Source organism: Agrilus planipennis, unplaced genomic scaffold (genome assembly GCF_000699045.2).
Source record: "Agrilus planipennis isolate EAB-ADULT unplaced genomic scaffold, Apla_2.0 scaffold85, whole genome shotgun sequence".
NCBI classification, from domain to species: Eukaryota; Metazoa; Arthropoda; class Insecta; order Coleoptera; family Buprestidae; genus Agrilus; species Agrilus planipennis.
Window position 1 is genome coordinate 510,089 of NW_020438910.1, and position 23,083 is coordinate 533,171.

General features: G+C 36.6%; 1 protein-coding gene and 1 pseudogene across 1 annotated transcript in view; both read right to left on the reverse strand.

Annotated features, from left to right (window-relative positions):
- LOC108733851 overlaps positions 1–9,229 on the reverse strand; it is a 14,893-nt pseudogene extending 5,664 nt beyond the window's left edge.
- Positions 9,230–13,114: 3,885 nt separating this feature from the next.
- The window catches only part of LOC108733852 (sodium-coupled monocarboxylate transporter 1-like), a 54,710-nt gene continuing 44,741 nt past the window's right edge, over positions 13,115–23,083 (reverse strand). The window contains exons 12-14 of the mRNA XM_025973479.1: positions 18,927–19,202; positions 16,545–16,595; positions 13,115–13,268 (exon numbers count right to left, since the gene is read on the reverse strand). Coding sequence (XP_025829264.1) covers positions 13,218–13,268; positions 16,545–16,595; positions 18,927–19,202 — 378 coding nt within the window. The 3' untranslated portion in view covers positions 13,115–13,217. The remainder of the gene's footprint in view (positions 13,269–16,544; positions 16,596–18,926; positions 19,203–23,083) is intronic.

Here is a 23,083-nt window from a genome sequence, read left to right on the forward strand (position 1 = left end):
ATCTTCGCAGCTGGTGATATAGTGCAAGCACAACTATTAGTTTAGAAAAACTTCAATATTTAAAGAATGAGCAAATACCTGCAAGGTTTTCTTGAAAAATGTTTTTTACTTAAGTTAACAAAAAAAAGAAAATTAAATAGTTACTAGAAAAAAGTATTTAATTGAATAATGTATTTTGAAAATACATATTTTGCATTTAGCATTTAAAATACAAAAGGGAAATCTATTTTGTATTTTACATTTGAAATGACAAATCAAAAAAGCATTTGCATTCATTATTTAAATACTTGTGGCGAAAGAACTCTATTGATTTTTCTATAAATATTTTGTTTGTATATTTTTTCTAAATTTACAATATTTCTCTTACAATGTAGATTTCAACTTCTTATCTTTTGCATGCCTTTGTTTCCTTTCTATCTCTATTCTATTGTATCTATTCTAACAATGGCTACCCTCAAGAGCACTTTTGGAGGGACTTTCCTTTGCGGAAGCCTTAATCCTAGTGAGCGAGCTGCAGTCTAAGCTCGCTACGTTAAACAACTTCATCCGTCGTCACCCACAGGACTCGCCTCTAAGCCCCATGTGTGAGGAGACATTCTTCCGCTCCTTCCCAGGTTGACTCCGAACCAGGACCACCGTCCGTTATCGCTGACAGCTTCACTGAAGTCGAGAAGCGTCGCAATAAACGACGGAGACGAACACCCTTCTTATCAACGTCCATTGACACTGAGTCGGAAACGGAGCAACTGAGCTAAGGCTCTGAAGCTGTCCCACCCATTGTTATCCGCCCTTTAGCCGAATATTCGTAGAGCACGGTATTACCGCCCGTCGGACCATTAACACCCAAGACTCGATCAGAGTCTACCCCAACTCCGTGGATGATTTTCGTCGACGAATCCAAAGTTGAGTTCTCAACTAACTAACTTGAACAAGACAGAGACCTTCATGTCGTCCTCCGTGGAGTGTGCGAAGCCATCTCCACGGACGATATACAGTCTGAACTTGTTAATAAAGGCTTCGCTATTCTGGCTGTTTACCGAATGTCAAAAGGTGGAAAAATCTGGCCGCTAGTATCCGTCCATCTCGACAAGTCTTCTCCTAAGTCCACTAATCGCAGAAAGTCAAACTTTTCGTCCCAAACTTCACATCCCATAGAAGGGACCGTGAAAATCCCCAGGCAGTGGCGTAGCCATCATCGTCAGGAACTTTTTAAAACACAGGCCTATCTCTTTGATAATTAATCAATTAGAAGCAGTTGGCATTGCAGTCTTCAAACTTCCGCCCCTCAGTGTTATTCCCTTTTACTCCCCCCATCTAAACTAAATATTTCAGATTTCCCCCTTCTACTCCTCCTCCCAAACGTCTCGATGATCGTGGCAGGCGACCTCAATTTCAAACACGCCTCCTAGGGCTGCCGACATGTTAGTTTGGGCAGTAAGGCATTTCCCTGCTTGCCAAAGTTTTCGAACTCAACCTTGCCATTGAAGCGCCCCCAGATCCTACATACTTCCCCGCTCCTCCACAAACAACTTCCTGACATTCATAACATCTTCGTCTTAAAAAATGTCACTTTTCCTGCCTATCCCACCTTCCCACCGTTCTCGAAGCTTTAAGCTCTGACCACCTTCCAGCCCTAATAGAATTCGACCACCCAATCCTCAACCCCCCAAACATTATTACTCTGCAAGACTGGCTACGTCTCCGTTACACTCTTGAAACATCCTCCTTCAAGTGCACTTCAATTTGCACACAACGAAATATCCTCCTTCAAGTGCACTTCAATTTGCACACAACGAAATATCCTCCTTCAAGTGCACTTCAATTTGCACACAACGAAATATCCTCCTTCAAGTGCACTGCAATTTGCACAATAGCGGAACTCGTCAATGTTATCAACGCAATTTAAAACGAGATCACCAGCGTCATCCAGCTCTCCACGAACTCTCGCCACTCCTACTCCCCAGAGAAATACCTCCCGGCATACATTCTTGCCATCGTCAAGAGGAAAAACAAAACCCGCCGTCTGTGGCAAAAACACCGTGATCGCGCACACCGTGCCGAGCTAAACCCTCCAGCGAGAAATTAAATCTCGCCTAACCGAATTTCGCAGCGCCACCTTCGACGATTATATCGCTCAGGCCGAAACACATTGCAAAAGTACTTGGAAAGTGATCTTCAAAACAGAGCCCCACACCTCCCGCCGCTAAAACAAAACGGCTCCATATTCCCTTCAGATGAGGAAAAAGCCGCAATCTTCGCAGACTCTCTCTGTCTCCAGTGCTCCCCACTTGTCGACTTTCACTGGCGAACCAATGTCGCCTCCCAAAACTTCGTCTCAACTGTTTCCAAATTTAAACACACATCCTCCCGTGAAATCTTCCTCACCATCAGATCCCTGAAAAAGAGAAAATCCCCGGCGCCGACTTTCAACATGGTTGGCGCGGACTTTCAGCACGGTTTCCGCAGACAGCACGGCATAGGCCATCAACTTCTCCGTGTTTGCGAACACATCTCTGACAACCTAAACAAGCGCCGTTACACTTCCTTGCTTCTGCTCGACTTGTAGCAACCCTTCGATCGAGTTTGGCACAAAGGTCTCATCACCAAGCTTATCGCTCTCAACACCCCACATTTCCTAATTGAGGTTATCCGTTCCTTCCTCTCTGACGGAACCTTCCGTGTCCGCGTTGGCTCTATTTTATCCACAAGCAAACTCGTAACGGCTGGTGTCCCACAAGGCACAAAACTGTCACCTCTTCTGTTTAACCTTTTTCGCGCAGACATGCCGTCCCATCCCTCGATCATCACAGCCCTCTACGCCGATGACATCGTCCTCATAAACTCCGCCCAAATCATTCTCCAGTGCTCCGTAAATATTAACAAGTTTCTGTCCCTGCTACTGGTACTGAAGATGGAAACTCTCCATTAACGAGGTCAAGTCGGAAACAATTTTCTTGTCCGTAGGATCCGTCGCAATCACCGTTAACAACCACCTCATCAAATGGAGCAATTCCGTTTCTTACCTCGACGTCGTCTTCGACAGAATACTGACATGGCGAAAACACATCCTTGCCACCCGTGCCAAGGCCCTAGCCGCTTTTACCTCCCTCAAGCCCTTCCTCCAAAACAGCACCATCACCAATCAAACTAAAATCCGTGCGTTCAACGCAATTATCACAGGGATTTGCTCCCATGCCATTTAGGGCAGTGCCGATCCCCACCGCCTACAAATTCTGCAAGGCACTTGCATGCGGATTCTTTCCTGCTCCCTCAGAAACATCCAAATTCTGAAAGAAAGTGGTCTACCTTCACTCCCTGAGGATTCAGTTAAGTTCGCGATTAATCTCCGGGCCTCAGTGTCGAATCGAGGTGGACCATCGATTCTCATTTCCACCCAATGCTTCCTTCCTACATCCATATTCTTTTCCGCTCCCAACCTCTTCCTATTCTTTCCTGGAATGTATAACCTCCGGGTTGATCTCCCTACTCGAGGAGGGGTTTTAGTCGGTAGACGCTTCGGAGAATCCCCCCATTCAGGGGGTGTCTTTTGAAGGATTCCCCTGTTCATTCTTTTGTATTCTCTACATTCGACAGTCTGATACTCTCGCCCAGCTCGTTTCTATATTTAGTAAGTTCTCCTCATACTTATGTATATCACTGAGTGTGAGTGATGCTAGATGGCTCATTCTACTTCTTTCTCACGTACCCTTTTCTCCCTTGAAATCTGCTTTGTTGTAACGTACCTTTAAATGCTAGATTAGCAGCAGTTCCATCTAATGTACCACATCCGCCAATAGTCGATGCATAAGCTGATGTTAAGAAATAATTCATTGCTATACTAGTTGGAACTTTTACTTCCTCTATTTCATCTTCAGTTAGGTTAGCTTTATTGTCACGGTATTTTTACATTTCACCTAAATCGTTACGCTCTAGTTCTTGTAAACATGCGTCAATGATGGGTATCATCATAGCCGTTGCAGCCGTATTGACAATCCACATAGAAATGAACATCGTAATTAATGCAAGACCCATGTGTAATTTTCGATGGTTGGTCCCGACCAACAGAATCCAATTTAGGGCGATACGCACTTTTAATCCACTATATTCTATTGATATAGCCATCATATATCCAGCTAGAAAAATAAAATTCAGTGCGTGTAAAGTAACAATACTGTGACGTAGTACTTAACATACACAGTAACAAAAAAGACCAGATTTTCTAGATATCACATTCTAGATCTTACTAGAAAAAGTCTAAGCCCTATAATAGTTGCCGCGAAGTCGGAAGAGTTAGTTCGAAGCGATACAGAGTAAAATAAGAAGAGCGATAAAGCGAAAATGATACTACAGTAAAATATAAATATGAATTTATAATAGTGGTGATAATTGGAGTTTTAATAATTAAATAAATTAGTCAGTAGTGCGAAAGATGTTTGTTTACGTGACAATACATTACAAGTAATGATGTTTATGGTATCTGCATACGTGTAGCCTTTTAAATTTATTGGACTTTTTGGTAAATTTACACCTGAACCAAGAAATAAATTTAGCCGCACCGATTAATAAGCTGTCATTGGATAAGTGCAATTTAAATTTTAAAAGCAGTCAACACTAAATCATCCGTTGTCAGTAACAATGACGATTATGTTTAGACAAGACCAATAGGTTTCATGCCGGAAACAAAAAAACCTATGCAAGCTAAACATAAACTAACAATAGTAAGAAAAAAACTGACTAAATAATACATGGATAAACTGTAAATATTAGGTAGAATTGTGAGAAAAACCAAATGATAATAAATGTAGATTTGTTCACCGTTTTTGAGAAAAACGTACTTGAAGGTACAAGTAAATATAATGCCAGCCCTGGTAAAGAAATACGACAACGCAACGTCGCATTCAATCAGCTGGTAATTTGCAGCAGTTTAGATTAAGTGTGATTCAAATGTTTATGTTACAGCTGACCTGTAGACATTGTTTGTTCTTTTAACGTTTAGTATTTAGTCAGTCGATGTGCAGTTCATAACTAATTCACCAATACAACATCAATAATAGAAGTAGGTCAGTATGTCACTGTAGAACAGTTGTTACAATAATGTGACATGATACTTATTTACGGGTTTGAAGCATATCGTCGCTGTATAAGACGACAGAAGGCAACTGCTAAATTTTAAAGGAACAGTTGTTATATCCTTAGCATTGCAGCGAGTGCAATCCTTGATTAAATTTCAGCCGGGAGTGGATTTTAATGATTTGCTATTCGGACCATTCGTCTTGGCTGCACGTTTAAATAAGGCGACTTATTTGACTTTTTTAAAAGAGACTGTTGCAACTGTGGACTTCTTTGTATGGGGTTGTATGAAATAACGTGTGTACACGATCGCTTGATGATCGCTGCAAACTGAAACATTCCAAATGCCGGTTGTTTTTGAACGTAATGATCGAAAGGGGCTTTCGTAACATCCTATACCAGGGATTGCGAACCTTTACGAATCGACGTGCCATTTTTATAAAGAAAAGTTTAATCAGGTCATAGACGTGCCATCAAATAATTTTGTCTCTGTGATTATTGGGAAAATAATGATAATAAATAATATCAACTCAAAATTCTACAAAAAAATAGGAACATTTTGCAATGTTTAAATTATACGTGTAATTTAAATTAAAGTAAAATTAGTGTGATTTCTGTTGTTGCAGATTAGACGACAAATAACTTAGGTTAGGATTGGAATTGTTACGGATGTAGAATGCATGATGAACTGGAGTCATCTGTCAAACGGTTTCTAAAAATCAATCACAGAAACAAATTCTTCAGTAACTTGGTCTTCGTCTGGTTTCTCATGTATTTCTAAGTTTTTGTCATATTTTTTCAAATTTGGAAAACACTTGCAGTTTCTTGTGATGATGTCGTTCCTGAAAATTGGCAGTTTAGCCTCAAAAGCGCGAATGACATGATTATGAATATGACGATAATTATTTTATTTATGCTTTGAAGCTTCACGTTTAAATTATTTGACGTGACGTGCCCAAAATATTGCGTCGCGTGCCACTAATGGCACGCGTACTATTGGTTCGCCATCCCTGTCCTATACCATAAAATTTGTCAGTATTTATGTTAATTTTCTTTACAATGTTTTTTCAAAATAAATCAACTTTTATGTTATCCTTGAATATTTAAAACATGGTGTTTTCAACAAGTATAAATTAATACCTACCGATAAAAATTTTATTTGCTGAACACATATAAGATTCAGAAGTAGTACTGCAACCAAGTATTGCTAAAATTGGAAAAAATACCATAGGAAATAGTCCTGTTACTGCTAGAGGAATACATTCAGTAACCCAATAGCCAGCCATCAACAATAATACATAAAGAGATCATGTTGCAACATCTTGCCATATCAGTGGAATGGGTAATATTAGTAAAGGTCATAATATCATAAACAGTGACTTTCATTAAAGTTTAAAAAATAATTTGTACCAATATTTATACATTTGTAATATTAAAACTTGAAACAAATATAGCAATTTGCACAATCACTTCCACTTTATGAAATATTTAACCTATATATGTCTCACTGTGTTTTAACGTCAATTTTTATTTATAATAAAATCAACGAAACCAACCATGAGCCATTATAAAAAAAAACAATTCTAGATGACAGCATTCAACGCACTCTATGGAAAGTTTTAATCAGGCTTAAAAAAATCCTTTTCTTCCCTGGTAGTTCCTTGAAAATTCATTTCTAGAAAGAGAACTCTTTATATTGACTTCAAATTACCAGATAGTATTATTTTATATAGCAATAAAGAATAAATTATTTATTTTTATTATGAAACCGAAAAACATGAAGAAGGCATTTTGGCGCGTCCTATATACATACGTGCTTATATACTTTACTTGCTCAGACTGATCCCAAGAATGACATAAAATAAAAATAATTTAGAGGGTTCGGTAAAAATATATTCTCGTTTTCATGAAGTTCGTGAAGATCATCTAACCTTGGAATCCAAACTAAATTCTTTTTAAGAATTTTAATCAAATTAGGTTGATCTATGTGACAGCCTCATACGTATCAGTAGATCGTTCAGACATGTTAGCGTAATTTGAATCTTCATGCAAATAACATAAATCATCTTTTCCATTTAGTTCAGCCGGTATCAGTTTGAAAACGCCTATGCTTGGGTGAAAAGGGTAGTATGCTATATTTTTCTTGGAATCACTTACAAAAGTCATAAGGAAAGATAGTTTTACTATGTGGACACGTAAAACCGTGATCTTAACTTTTTATTAAACAAAAAATGAAAAAAATCCCCGTTTTTTTTTTTATCANTTTGCCCATCACCCAAGAGAAACTGGTGGTCGTGACTTTGGTCATCGTGAACGTATCCCATGAGGACATGGTGGATAAGCCGCAAAATAGGAATCATCATGTTAATCAAAATAAACCGGGGGTAACCCCACGTATGGCGATGTACTGCATGTATTATTATTATTTTGAAAAAGGAGCATTATTATTATTATTATTACATAATAATTTTTAAATACATGTAGGTAAATATTTTAAATGTAAATAGATCTCCGGGAAATTACACAATTAGTGCCATGGTCCGTGTATGGAGAGTTTAAATGTCTACACATTAAAATGCTTCGCAATTACAGAAATGGCATGCCTCGGGAAATCGATTAGGAAAAACTTTAACGCTCAACCTCAACCATACGGCATGCTTCTATCTACTAACTGACGTAATTGTACGTTCCATGCTTAGGAAGACTGCAAAATATCCTGCATTACACATCATCTATTCAAATACTAAATAAGTGTGAAAATTATCAAACGGCAAAACTTGATACTTATTATAATAAGTAGTGATTAAGTGAGGTATTCCTTCAGAAACTTCAGTAAATACATGTTTCTACTGTTTCGTAATTCCTAGCCGTATATAGTCTCAAGAAGAATTAACTATTTTTAAGAATTAGATGTTAAATGGAATTGACTTTGGTACTCTATTTATATAATGAACGTTTCTTGCATGGATACTGTTTAGACGTTTGAAACATATTTTGTATATTTTAGTCATAATTGTATATTTCTTTATTTGTAGGTATATTTGTTCATTTGTATATTTATTTCTTTGCTTAGTTGTAGGTATATTTGTTCATTTGCATATTTGTTTCTTGGGTAATTTGTATCAATTGTATCAGTTTAACATTATTATTTGTAATTTCAAGAATCTGCCTTCAGCAACATTTCCAAATTATATTCAATTCCTGCACTATTGTTGTGCAGGTACCAAAGAAACGTATACGATGTATTGTCTGTTCCGAAATCATTACCATTCGGTATTTCCATGGTTGGTAAGGTTCACCACCCTAACAGTAGCTGCACAGCTTGAACCAGTTTTCAGCTGGTTCATTTTCGTAGTAGGGATGACAATTTATATATTTAGAAGATCATTAATAGAACATTATCATTATTCGACAGAGAACATTGTAATCAATCGATATAGAACATAATCAATATTATCATAGAACATTATCAATTGACACAAATCAATTGCAATCATCGCCAACATTTAGATATATTTAACATATTTTACCATCCTAACACATATTTAGGCGAGTTCTCCATAAACATTCAATTTAGTGTGCACTTGAAGCATTTTAATATAGTTATTTTTATTTTTTGTGTGTGTGTTTTTTTACCATCGAGTGCACTGGTCGTTCTAGTTTTTCTATGTGGTATAGCAGTACACCGACGATTGTAGTATTTTTTTTACATCGTCACATCACGCAACAATACCCATTGTTAAAATTAAGCAAATACGTGTTTTGGAAATTTTTAAAAATCAACCCTTAAAAATGAAATGTTGCACCGTTTGTATTTGAGATCAAAGATGGCAACATTACATAAATTTACTTTGTAGGGGTGAATTAGGATTTAAAAGGTTTTATGAAAAAACAATTTTAATTTCTGCAAACGAAGCTACGAAAAGCTAGTAGTATATAAGAATGTCTACAGCCTCAAGATAATTCGCTGTATCGAAGAAACATCTCATCATCATCAAATTTGCTTGTGATCAGTTGTTTTATCAGACTACCTTTTCTAAACCAACCTGTAGAAGATGATCCAGCGACGAGCCACCTACTGCCACAAGTTTTCTATCGCCTCCATCGACAGCCACAAAACTTCCGTCGCATATGCCAACATACCACCGACCGTTGTCATGTCGACCATCGCCTAAATCATTGCTTTCCGATCTCATTATTGCTTTATATGAATACGTATACTTTAACGAAATTACAGTTTCGAATACTATTCGTTTATTTGTTAAGCATAAAAAAATGGATATTACTTAATAGCTCAAAAATACAAAAGCTTGAACGCCAGTTTGATAAGGCAAAGAGCCAAAAAGAATTGCTCCGGGAAAACTCAGCTTGCACTCAGAAAAATGCTGTAAGAAAAATCACTATAACGTTGTAGAGGTCGTTTTGTAGAAAATGCAACTCAAATTTGTAGTAAGGTTAACTGACGGTAAACTTAAATTTGACTATAAACTTGTAGTAGTAAATTGTAGGAGAAATATCGACAGAGGCTCAGACGAATTCCTTACAATTTGAATGAAATATTTACAACAACAACTTCGTGAATTTCATTACAAAATGTAATCAGATTAAATAAATTTTGTAGAAAATATAAAGATAAAATGTAGCAATTTTTATTGAATATTTATTTGCATTTCAGTTGTAGACAAATATGCTACAATTTTGTATATATTTTTTTAATTATTGTATAGAGATATGCTACAATGAAAAGTAATTTTTAAGAAGAATTTGCAGTACATATTCTTTAAAGTTGTAGTAGAGAGACAAACAGTTTGTAGGAAAAAAAGTAATTACAATATTATATTAATTTTCACTACAACTTGTTTCTGTCCCTATATTCGCTACAAGTTGTAATGAAAAGTTCTACAATTGTAGAAGTTTGTTCTGCAGTTTTCTCTGAGTGTGGAGTTCCTGGACTTACCTGATTTAAAATAAAAGCTCAAAGTCCCTGGGCATAAAACAATACCTACCTGAAGTTGATGTCTTCTTGAGGATTCCATGCTGAATTTCATTACTGATAAACGAATACTTCCAGACAGAATGATAACGATTCAATAAGTAGTTCTAGAATACACAGGGAACCGAATTAATAAAAATTGTCCACTAAGAATAACCAAGGCCAACAGCCAAAACTTCACAATGAAATATTTTCAAAGCTTTAAATAATCACGGGTTCTTCTATTTTGGATCCAGAATGCTTTCAAAAGATGTACATACTTCTAAAGAATTCTTTATCTTACATAAGTGTTATAAACTCATATCCGTTAAAACCATCCTAATTTAAAAAACATAAGGGGCTCAATAATGCAAAGTATCAACCAATTAAAAAAACCTTTATAACCTTAAGGAAAAAGTATCAGGACTAGTCAAGGACTTAAGTCAGTTATTAGTAATACTGAATTATGTATAAACAATCGAGTATATTCCGATAAAATTACTATATTAAAAAGGTAAAAGGCAAAATAATAATACTTATCTCAAAAAGCTTATCTCAGATAAAAGAGGATATTTATTACCCATAACAAAATGGAGTCACTCATGCAACAATCAAGTCCGTTTTGTCTCTACGAAGGCTAGGCAGAAGAAGAAGATACCAACGTCTTGTCTCGATGATGGCCAGAAAAAAAAAACTTTTGGGTGTTTCATTCTCACCAGCCAGTAATGCTGGTGGGCGGGCAGTCCCTCTGGACTACGCCAGAAGGTAAGGCGAAAGGCTCTCTTTAGCTTCCTTTTAAGAATCGTGGGTGGGTGGTGGTTCGGGTGAGAAAGATGAGATGGACGAAATGAAGACAGAAGAGAATGGAACATTATCTATGGAATATTACTGCCCCAGCATTTTCCTAAGTTATCCAAGGAAACCACAGAAAAACTTGGACCAAAGCAGACCTATCCGGAATCGAACCGACGTCCTTCCAAATGCTAAGCAATGGTCTAAACCTGTAGGTCATGCCGCTCGGCTATACCAGGAAGATGATTTTTTTTTTTTTTTCCTCGAGGAGGGAAAATCTTCAAAAGGCACCCCCTGAAAGGGGCTAGTATCGGATTCGCCGAAGCCCCTACCGATTAAAACCCTTCCTCGACTAGGGAGACCAACCAGAAGGTTGTACAATTCAAAGAAAGGTTCGTTGGGAAGATTGGGGAAGAAGAGAGGCATGAGTTGAGAGGGGAGTGTTGGGGGGGGGTGACAATTGGTGTCCCACCACGAAGAGTAAGGTGAGCACTAGCGCTAAAAAGCGAAACTAGAAATGAGCACAGTTAGCAGCTTAGAAGAGAAGGTGGCAGGATCTTCTAAAACAGTCGTTTGGCTTAGGGGTAAAGTCGGAAAGTGTCGAGATAGACTGGTTCGAGTGGCCTGACACTGAGGCCCTAAGATTTGCTGATTATCTGGTTACAGCCTCGGGGAGAAAAGGTAGATTCGATCAAATTTATCGTTGAAATGGAAAAAGACGGCAGGTAACTATTTTTAGATACGTTGGTTATAAGAACCGGGAATTCTTTAGAATTCGACATCTACAGAAAACCCACTAATACCTCTAGATATATAACCAACGACTCTAATCATTATGTTCAACATAAAATGGCTAGTTCTAATTTTCTTGTACATAGATTGCTTAGCTTAGTAAAAGTAGATATCATAAGGAACCCTGTACAATTAAGAAAATTGCGAACGACAATGGTTACAATTGTAACATTCATCATAATAAGGTCGTCAGTCCTAAGACTGGTTAGACACGTACCTCCACTTTTTCCTATCCTGAGCTTTTCCCTAGCATTTCCCTAAAACTAGAACAACCCACATCATTAACCATCTGCGAACAGTAATCTAATCTAAGCCTACATCTAACCCTTTTAACTCCTGTTTCTAACTCTAATATGTCTCTGACTAGACCTTCATGCCTGAGAAGGTGTCTTATCAACCTATCTCGCCTATTTTTTATTGACTTCCATAGACTCCTCTGTTCTCCGATTCTTTCTAATACCTCTTCATTTCTAACCTTTTCTACCCACGTTATCCTCATCATACGCCTATAACACCACATTTCGAAGGCTTCTAACCTTTTCCTTTCCGCCGCGCCCACTGTCCATGTTTCGCACCCCAAACATAAACCTAATAAAACCAAGTTTATTACTATGCCAACCAAATTATCTGTAATGACTGCAGTAAAAAATATATTGGACAAACTAGACGCTCAATCAAAACTACATTTAAGGAGCATTTAGCTCATGCACGGTTTGGTAGAGAAAAAAAACCTGGTATTGCCCAACATATTCTTACTGAAGAAAATTATATTAATATTAATAATCGTATTGTTAAATTAGTTAANCAACATATTCTTACTGAAGAAAATAATATTAATATTAATAATCGTATTGTTAAATTAGTTAAGGAAGTTAGGAATAATTGTTTACTAGATAATTTGAAAGTTTATACATTTATAAAAATAAACAAATTTTACTTAACAATGACAACGGTCCTATCCCTAGATCTCCGCTATTTAGTCTAGTTTAATTATTTTTGTTATTGTTGCCAAGGTCCATTAAACATCAACCTTATTGTCACTGAGCCATGTTCACTGAACCTCAACAACTATTAGTATAAATTAGGATTAATTCCCTTTTAGGTTTAGTTTACTTTAGTCCCTGAAGAAGGTAACCTTGTAACCGAAAAGTGCTTAGGACAACTGAACTGTTGCTTGTTCTGTTCTTTCCCAATAAAAAAACTGAAAACCAAAAACATGAAGTTGGGTGATCTAATATAATTATAGTAATTTTTGGTTCTTTGTGTTTGTCAGGTAAAGTAAGCATTAAAAAGTTTTGCCAAAAAAATGCATATTTATAAAAACGGTGTTTAGATTATGGATGCTTTCCCGTATTGGTATGTAAGCACCCTCTTTCCCCTCCTCCAACAAAACGTCATCGTCACCAGTCAGTATTAACTTCTAGTATTAAAGGTAACCAAAAGGATAAATTAATAAAAAGTACGCCGTTTAAAAAAAACACAAGTAAATAATTTGTTACACATATATTTGAAAATATTTAAGAAATTACGATATAACCCTTTTGTTCTTATGTATTGTCGAAGTATCATAGTTTCTTAAAATTAATGAACATTACACTTGATCTTCTTCCTCGCTCACCTTATGTTTTTTCTCTGAAGCTTCCTGTGACATCAAAATGAGTATAAACGTTACGATGAATTATGTAAGTCAAAGTCAAGTTGAAGACAAAACATTATAATATCATAACCAACACTTACGTTTTGTTTCTAATGTATGAGGCTTTCTATATATTAAATTGCCTTTTTATCTTCAACTTGGCTTTGATTCCTACAATGATAACTTAAAAAAGAAAATGGAAACTGTTACCGTGAATTATTTATTAATCAGTAATATAACTCGGTTTTTTTTTTGAAATTATTAACGCTCGCTTTCTGTATTTTTGTCTTGATTTATGTTAACATGCATAGACATACATAGATAATTCTGATTCAAAAATATTAAATAAATAATTTCCATTATTGATTCAAAATAATATAGTTCTAGGATCGGCGCCACTGCGAAAAATCTGAGAAATGAGCCGTTTTCAATCTTGAAACAGGAAAGTACGCCAATTTAATGTTTTTTAAACGTACAATCAACCGTTTGTTTTTTTTTTTTTATTTAAGCCGTAAAATTAATACGAATGTTGGCCACACAAGTGTTTGATCGTGTGGGAAGACAAGACGAGGGTATAAAAATGTATGACCACCAGCTGATTTTCACGCATTTTTGAAATACACGTTACCACAATAAAAAAGTCATACTGACCTACAATTTTCATGGGCGGTTTTTGCAGACCTTTTCTTTTGAAATAAAGCGTATAATACACTGAAACATATGGTTTATGGTATGTTGGTATGATTCTGATTGTTGTGGTTTACAATACCCATCGGCCGTATTTGAAAACAATTAACAATTGTATGCTGGTATGCTTATGATTGTTTTAATGTGTCAAAATTTGTGATAATATTGTAATAGAACAATTTGTAAATATTTGGATGTATTCGTGTCTATCCTGAGTATATAAACCGAAAACGCCATTAGTTTATAATTACTTTAGTGTGCTAAAGGTTAAATTTAAGTTGAATTGAATTTGAGGGTAACTATTACGAAACAAGGAGGTACCCACTTAATAAATAATTGATAAATGTTACAATAACGTGCCTCCTCGTAGTTTTGAATTATAGAGTGCTTTTTGTACCTAAAGCCCCTTATGCAAACTAACGCTAGTGTCCCCTACAATTTAATAATTGAATAATTAAAATTCAATTCCTTCTTCGACAATTTATTAATTTCAGAATCCTAAAACGGATATTCTTGTAACACTTTAAGAAATTTTTTAAGAAATATTAAAATTACTCAGACAATAAACTATTTCAACAAAAGAACATCATCAGTCATTGGAGTAGGTAAGTGTGTCGCTGTAGAGCACTTGTCACTTGGGGTTTTGCATTAAATGTGCCTCATTTTAGTACAGTAAAGTTCCTTATTCACGTTTTCCTTATTCGAGAGTGAAAAAATTGCAAACCAGTTCCTGTATTCCGGTTAAAAATTTTATTATTCGGGGTTGCAATCGGTAAACAGAAAAGGATTCGGATTTATCAAGGGAGTTGACCGCAATAGACCTAGTGTGAATTTTTCCAAAAACATGGGTTTCTATTATAAACATTGTGATTTAACGCTGCGAGATACTATCTAATTTTTTGTATAGTAACAGACAAAGGTTCACACTAACTCGGTACGTTTTTGGTTTTCAATCATATTATCATTAAAAGCTTTTACAAGTGCTTAAACTTGTTGCTTCTTGTAGGACACGTATTTTCAATAGAAATTAAAAACTTAAAAAATGGTATTCGATAAGCTTTAGAAAAAAACTTTATCTATCTTACTACAAAATTTCAAACCTCTGTTCCAAATATTAAACTCATGATATCTAGAACCGATAAGCATGTTTTACTCTACGGCGCGTGTACTACTGATTCCCCTTAATATATCGGCATCTTTTGAGTATGTACAGTTGGTACGTGCCAAAGCGGCTTCGGATTCGGTGTTATTTTTCAACGTATCAGCATCTTTTAAGTACTGTTGGCTCGTGCCGAGACGACTTTTATAAAAGATGTAACCGAGTGCACTAATTTCATAATTCAAAACAAGAAAAAATCACTCTTGCCTAATGCTGATTATAACGATTAATTTATCAATACATTGATTTTATTTTGATACATATTGGTTTTATTTTGGAACCTTAAAACGTATTTCCTATGATTTCATACTAATTACCATTCCATATCCACGGTTTCTGTATTCGCGGCATATTTATGGAACGTATACCCCGCGAATAAAGAGCCTTTACTGTATTGCAATTACGCAAGTTCCGCATACATTTTCACGTCTGCTTCTGCATCTGATTCCGCATTTTTATGACGGAAGCTTGTAGGAACAAAATCTTGTTTCTCACTTTTTGAAAATCAATATATCAGAGCAATAAAACAAGATGTAAAAATTTATTACAAACATATATCTATGAATGTTAGCATTTATCAAGGTGTATATAAAAATAGCTGATAGGTAATAAGTCGTCGTAGTGTATGTTAGCATGACTGAATTTGTCAAGAAAAGAACATATATCAGCTTGCTGATTTGGACAATCATAGTAACATACTAGTCCAGTCAAAATAGATATTTGACTTAGCCAAAATTCGCATAGAGCTGAAAATTGGCAGAGACGTTAAATACGTCATTATAAATAAAATGTTAAAAGTCCCCTTCGATCGTACTTCTGCAAAAAATTTTATTCAAGGTCAAAAGTGTAAAATTAAGGTTTTTTCCATTTTTCTCGAAATCGGTAAGTTTTATCGTCAAAATAGGTCAGACAAAAGTTGTAGATCATACAATTTTCTACAAAAATTGTCCAGTCACTTTTTCACTTACGACTAACCATTCGTGAGATATCGCGGTTTTAAACATTACAAAATTCATATTTTGCACGAGGTAATGTACTTGGCGCTGTACTTTTTTTTAACGTGGTTTCCCCAGTTAATCTATTGTCATTAAGAAAGTTTGATCAGATCGTATCCTATTGATTGAAAAAATGGTAATATTGCTAATGATCAGTGATTTGTTGAGAAACAACTTTTGTCTTACCTATTTCCACGATAAAACTTACCGTTTTCGAGAAAAATGGAAAAAACCTTAATTTTGCACTTTTGACCTTGAATAAATTTTTTTGCAGAAGTACGATCGAAGAGGACTTTTGACATTTTATTTATAATGACGTATTTAACGTCTCTGCCAATTTTCAGTTCTATGCGAATTTTGGCTAAGTTATGACTTATTTTTGTCTATTTTGACTGGACTATACCTATTTACACGCATACTTCGTTTATGTATTTTTCTTACCTGACTTTCGTCCACTTTTTCACCCAGCAGACTATTTTTAGCGGTAGTTACCTATAATTTAAAACAAGATGAAGTATTCAAAGTAGAAAATGAGCGTTGGAAATACCCACATTACATGAGGACGAAACACATGTTTCACAATGAAAAATTTTAATGGTAATTACAGTGGTTGCCGTTTAGTAGTTTATTCAAGCTGAAATATGCTTATTAGCACAATCTTATCAGTCGACTGTATTGTTTACAGTAATTTATTTCATTACTTCGATTGAATAAGACATCAAAAACGTTCTGATAAAGGTATAACTTTTACTTAATTTCAAGCGACCATCTTAAAACCGTAGTCAGAAACGTGAATTTTAGTTTCGTTTCGTTCTTAGAAAAGTATATATTTATCGCATAAAAGTAAGTTTATGCGCACATTGTTTTATATTTCTTATAAATCTTTACAGCTTTTGCTGGAAGGTAAATCATCACTACCATATGTTTCACATAGACAATATCTTAGAATTTGTTGTTACTGTTAGAGAAGACGCAGCAAAAGCTTAAGAATTATACTAAAGAAAACAAATGATAGTACCGTTATTGACATTATTAACATTTTTTATAGTCAACTAGCTGTTACCCGCAACTTCGTCCGCACGGAATTCGATTATATCGCAAATTTCCATTTTATACCTTTAAATTTTGAAAACCCATTTTATATCATCATAAGGTCGTTAGTTCTAGGATTAATTGGACACGCATCACCACTTTTTCCTATCCTGAGCTAATTTTCGCATTTCCGTAAAACTAGAACACATCTTTAACTATTTGCGAACAGTAATATAATTTAGGCCTACCTCTACACCTGTTAATTCCTGCTTCTGCATCTAACATATCTCTGACTAGATTTCATGCCCGAGAAGGTGTCCTACCAACCTATCTCGCCTATTTTTGATTGACTTCCTCTATCCACAGTATCCTCATTATTCCGCCACGCACACCGTCTACATTTCGCATCCGTACATGGCCGTGCTCCAAACATTCAACAATCTTTTTCGAATTTCTGAATTCACAGTTTACGAGCATGAAAGTGACTTCTTTTTATTGAAGGTAACTCAACCCTGCGCTATCATCTGCCGTATTTCGGTCCTGACCCGTCTGACTTCCTAGATACGTTAAATCAGCCACTTCTTCTAATTGTTCGTCTCCTATTTTTATATTCCCTATTTCCCTACTTTTTCTTCCCTTGCATACCAGTTTTTTTGTTTTACCTTTATGTATTTTTATACAGTACTGTTTTGTCAGTACCGCTTCCATTTTATTTAAAGTAATCTCTAACTCCTCTTTGCTAGATACTAATACTGCTATATCATCTTCAAATCTAAACATACTAATATTTTGCCCCTCTATTCATACAGTTATACTGTCTTTAATGATGTTGATCGTGTCTTTTATATATAGATTAAAAAGTAGCGAAGATAGTGTGAATCTTTACTGTTGCTGTTTATACAAACTAAGTATCACTATCACTACTTCTAAATCTACAAATCCCTTTTCAATCATTTTCTCTATTGTAATACATACATAAAGTAAGAATGGCCTCCCGCATTCCTCTATTTCTTCTAAACCAAAATTGATCTTTCCCTAATAGTTCTTCCGCCCTTTTTTTCATCCTTCTCTGTATAATTCTAGTTAAGATTTTTGATGCTTGGGAAGTTAAGCTAATTGTTCCAAATATCTCGCACCTATCCGCGCCTCTATTTTTAGGTATGGTTACTACCACGTTCCGTTTATAATCCTCTAGGACTTTCCCCGTCTCGTAAATGTGACTAACTAGCGTAAACATACGACCTCTAACCTCTTGCTCTGCATGTTTTGGAATTTTCGTCTGTATCCCACCCACACCTGGTGCCTTATTATTCTTTAATACTACATCGAACTCTTCTCTCATTATTGGATAACCTAGCTCATCTATCTCCACATTATCTTCGTTCTCTACTATACCTCATAACTCATGGCATGCATATAGGTTTCCTAAGTATTCTTTCCACCTGTATGTCTTTGTCATTTTCTATCAAAATGACCCCTACCTTGTTTATTATATTATTACTGCAGTACCTTACTTCTCTAAAATTCCTTTTAATTATATTATAAGCCTCATCCGTTTTACCTACTTCAAACTTTACACCTACTTTTTTACACTTCATATCAGTCCACTGTTCCTTAGCTTTCCTACACTTCCTAATTATTTCCCACTTTATCGCCTTAAAAAATCTATGGTATTTATAAAATATAAGACTTACTGAAGTAACGTCTGGCCATTATGATTAATACTGATTTAATGTGGGTTTGTTAATTAATTAATTAATCAATGAAAATTTAAGGAAAATGTATACACACCTCATCGAAATGCTGCATGTTGAACAATCCGACTTTCTCATTCTTAACTCCGTTTTCTTTGGAATAATGGGCTCTCATAGCGACATCACTTTTTTTAGGCAGGAACCTATGAATCACCGGACTAATAAGATCAGGATCTAGAAGTCGCAAGTCAGTCTTTCCAGTTAAAAAACTGACAACAGTTCCTACGCTCATGACCGTCATCACAGCAATAGGAGTAATGTAGTGATATGACAGGCGAAATAAGGGAAATATGTTTGATTCATCGGGGTATCTCTACAAATCACAATAAATATAAGGTAGAATTGAAAATTAGGTAAATTTTAAATACTTATAAATGCAAATTATCAAAATACGACAACTAAACCTATTCTCCATTTCAGTTAGTACCTAATGTTCTATAGTTTCCAAATTTATCAATGTTTATATGTTTTGAATAGAAAGTATTGTTTATTCGAATTTCGTAATATCATTCAAATTAACAAGCATTTCACTGCCTGCATTAATTGAAGTAGCAAATTATTAAAACAAATATCAAATAATAAAAATATATAAAGTCACTTGCAGCAAATGTTCTCATTTAGGCTACAAAAATACAGATATAATCGCTTCAAGAAGTTTTTTCAGTTACAGATAGGTCATCGTACCGTATCTGAGACTGTATACAATAAAAAAAATATAGATTAAAAACAAGATGTCTGAATATTAAGAGAGATACAGTATGTCGCTAATTGTAGTATTTCAGAATGTTTAATACGATGCTTACAAGGATACTATATACTTGCGAAGCAATACCTTTTATATTATCAGACAGTACAAGTGTACACCTAAACCCGTCGCGTCATCATCAGGTAGTCGTCTCAAACAGCAGCTGATACCCAGAGATCTGTTCGAATAGTCAGGTTGCACCCTCTTTCACATTTAGGAGCGTTTTCAGCTGTGCCGCTGGCTATCAACCGGCTTTCGTATCATTATCATTCTCATCGTAAGATTGTCAGTCCTAAGCCTAGGTGGATATCCACCTCCACTCTTTCCTATTCTGAGCTAACGTTCGCATTTCTCTAAAACTAGAATATCCCACATCCTTAACTATTTGTAAACAGTAACCTAATCTACTTCACTGCCAACGTTAATTTCTTGATCTATAAGGGATCAGCTGTATCCCTGCTGCTGCGCTTGGGCCCTTGCACGGTCTCACCTTGTATGCAGCAAACATAACGTCAATCCCCACCTACAGACAACAACAACGCCGACTTCCTAATACAATACGGCCACCTGGTTGATGTCAAAACCAAGTGTTTCATCAACATGTCATCACATGGTACTCTGGCTGGAGTATCGTTCCACTCGGTCTCTACCATTATCGGGAACAGAACTATGTGAAGCTATTTAAGAAATACCAGGACGTTTTTGAACGCATCATCAGCCTCGTCCAGGTGTTAGGACTACCGGTAAAACACACGATTACCATCATAGGTCCTCTGGTTTTCAAGGGTCCACACAGACTAGCTAGATCTGTTGCAGGAGAGCATTCGGACGACAATTTTGACTATTGACCTGCTCACAGCCTTCTATCAGCTGCATATCGCTAGGAAGACCGCTATAACAACGCCATTTGGAGTTTTTGAGTTTGAATTTTTTGACACGTCCTAGTCTGAGCAATGCGGTGTAATCGGTGCAACAAACAAGTTGCCTTTCCCGAAGGCTACATCGATGACATCGTCGTCGTGTCCTAAGGGCAGGAGCTACGTCTGGATAATTTGCGCCAACTCCTGAGTGCCTTCTAAGGGGTCAAACTCCGCGTCAAAGCAGAAAAACCCCGGATAATCTATCTAGTATACGAAGGCTTCAACCACCTATGGTGAAGATCGATACCATCAAGGATATCTCTAAGGTGATTACCACTATGGAACTTCGTCGATTCCTTCACATTAATAATTATTACAGGCGTTGTTTTCCACACGCCAATGTTCAAGGGCCTACCCAAAAAGGCCAAACTATCGTGAACACCTGAGGTCGACGAAGCTTTCCAACAGTGTATAGAAGTTATCGCCATTACAGCTCGCACCACTTTTTCAGTCCTGAGTCACAACTCGTTGGACGCGTCATACATAATCATATAAACGGCCTTGGTTTAGGTTTTTCCCTCCAAAACTTAACGACAAGCAGAAGCGATACAGCATATACGGCAGAGAGCTTCTGGCCAAATATTCTGAAAGGACACTTGGAAGCCGCCCGTTCATGGTCTTTACAGATTTTCACGATCATCTACCCTTCCGACAAAAAGTAGTCGAGTATTATATTTCAACGCTAAATTCAAGTATACCCGGGATTTGATGAACGTTGTAAGCTGACTGTAAGCTCATGCTAAAAATCCGAGGAGTGGGATTACTTACCATAAGGATAGTAGTACCATACGAGACAACAACTTTCAACGATATGCCGTCAATTTTGGGCAGCACACCTGAGTATGCAGGTAAACCAAACTTGTCTCATATGATACCACAATCCTACATATAATATATAGTGAGTAATTTCACCCCTTAGACTTTTAGCATAGGCTTATAGTCTATTGTGTTAGACATACTTTTTAGTACCAACTCGACTAAGTTAATCTCTAACGACGATGAGGACAGCAGTAATCCTCCCGACGCAGGCACTACCACTGACTGAGACACAACGACCCTCTAGCCAGTAAGTTCACCGGTACTACTGAAGCGCTCCAAATCATTAAATCGTAGCTTCATACGTACAGGATTATAGATGGCTTTTAATCGTACTCGTAGTTCGCCCACGTATTCGTCTGTAGGTACTGGAGAGTCTCCAGGACGACCAAATATCATGTCCGCTGGCAACCTGAGTTCCTTACCGAATAAAATGCTGAGTGGTACTCTTCCAGTTGTCTCATGGATGGCAGAAGAAATAGTGGTATGTGTCGGTCCCAGTCAGTTTATTGTTCGCTTTTTAAATTGTCCTCGAGAGTAGCGTTAAATCGTCAATCATTCCATCAAACTGTGGATGTAAGGACATAGTCCTCGTTTTAGTAATGCCCATTAGTTCAGTGATATTCTTGAACAAAATCCATTCCTTTCATGGTCGAAATGCAATTCCAGTTGTACACCATATCGGCTAATCCAGTCATTGACAAGCTTCTCAGCAAGAGTGTGTGCTTCTTGGTTCGATATCGCATATGCTTCGGGTCATTTGTTAAAGTAATCCATGACCACCAGATGTATCGGTTGCCGGAGTCTGTCACTAGGAATGGTCCTGCCACGTCAACTGCGATTCTCTCAAATGACGCTGCTACGTTGTACTGCTGCAATCGTCCACACGACTGCTTGTCTTCGGTCCCTTACTGGTGGCGCATGTCGGGCATTTGCTGCACCAGTCTTCCACATCGTTCCTACTTCGAGGTCAATAAAATCGCTTACGTACCTTCCCTAGAGTCTTAGCCGAAATGTCCATTGTATAGACTGCTTCTAAGACTTCTGAAATTCTTTTCTTCGAAAATAGGTACCACCTGGAGTTTGTTTCTGATTCTATCTGGACTTTCCCACATCCTCTTCAAAACACCGTGGTGCAAGTTTACGGAAATCTACTGCGCCCAATAACTTTTCGTTGTTTGACTTAACTGGCTTACATCTGCCCACGATGGATTTGAGATTCCAGCTTTTTTCCTGTCATAATTGGGACAATTAATTCGATTTAATGTCTTACCTTCCCAGGAATCCCCAGGCTGAACGATGGTTAGCTTACAACAGTTTCGATGCCAGTTCTTTCTTCTTCTTCGCAAATGAACAATGTTTATGGTTTTCCACGCAAGGTCTCCGGGATACTGTATCTGCGTTGATGTGTTCTTTGCATAAGAGATGCTCGCGATATTGAAATTACATTCGTGTTGTCGCTGTAACCCTCGTGATATTTCTGCTTCTATTTTAGCCGAAAGATCGTGTATTGTTTAAGGGGCAATATTGACTTAGATGACCAATTCTTCCACAATTTCAGCACTTCGGACGACCACTATAATTCTTGAAATTTCAAGCATAACAACCAATATTTCCACATTTCCAACATTTTGGATTTCGTTCTTTTGAGGGGCAATCTCGATTTAGATGACCTATTCTTCTACAATTGCACCATTTTGGACGACCACTGTA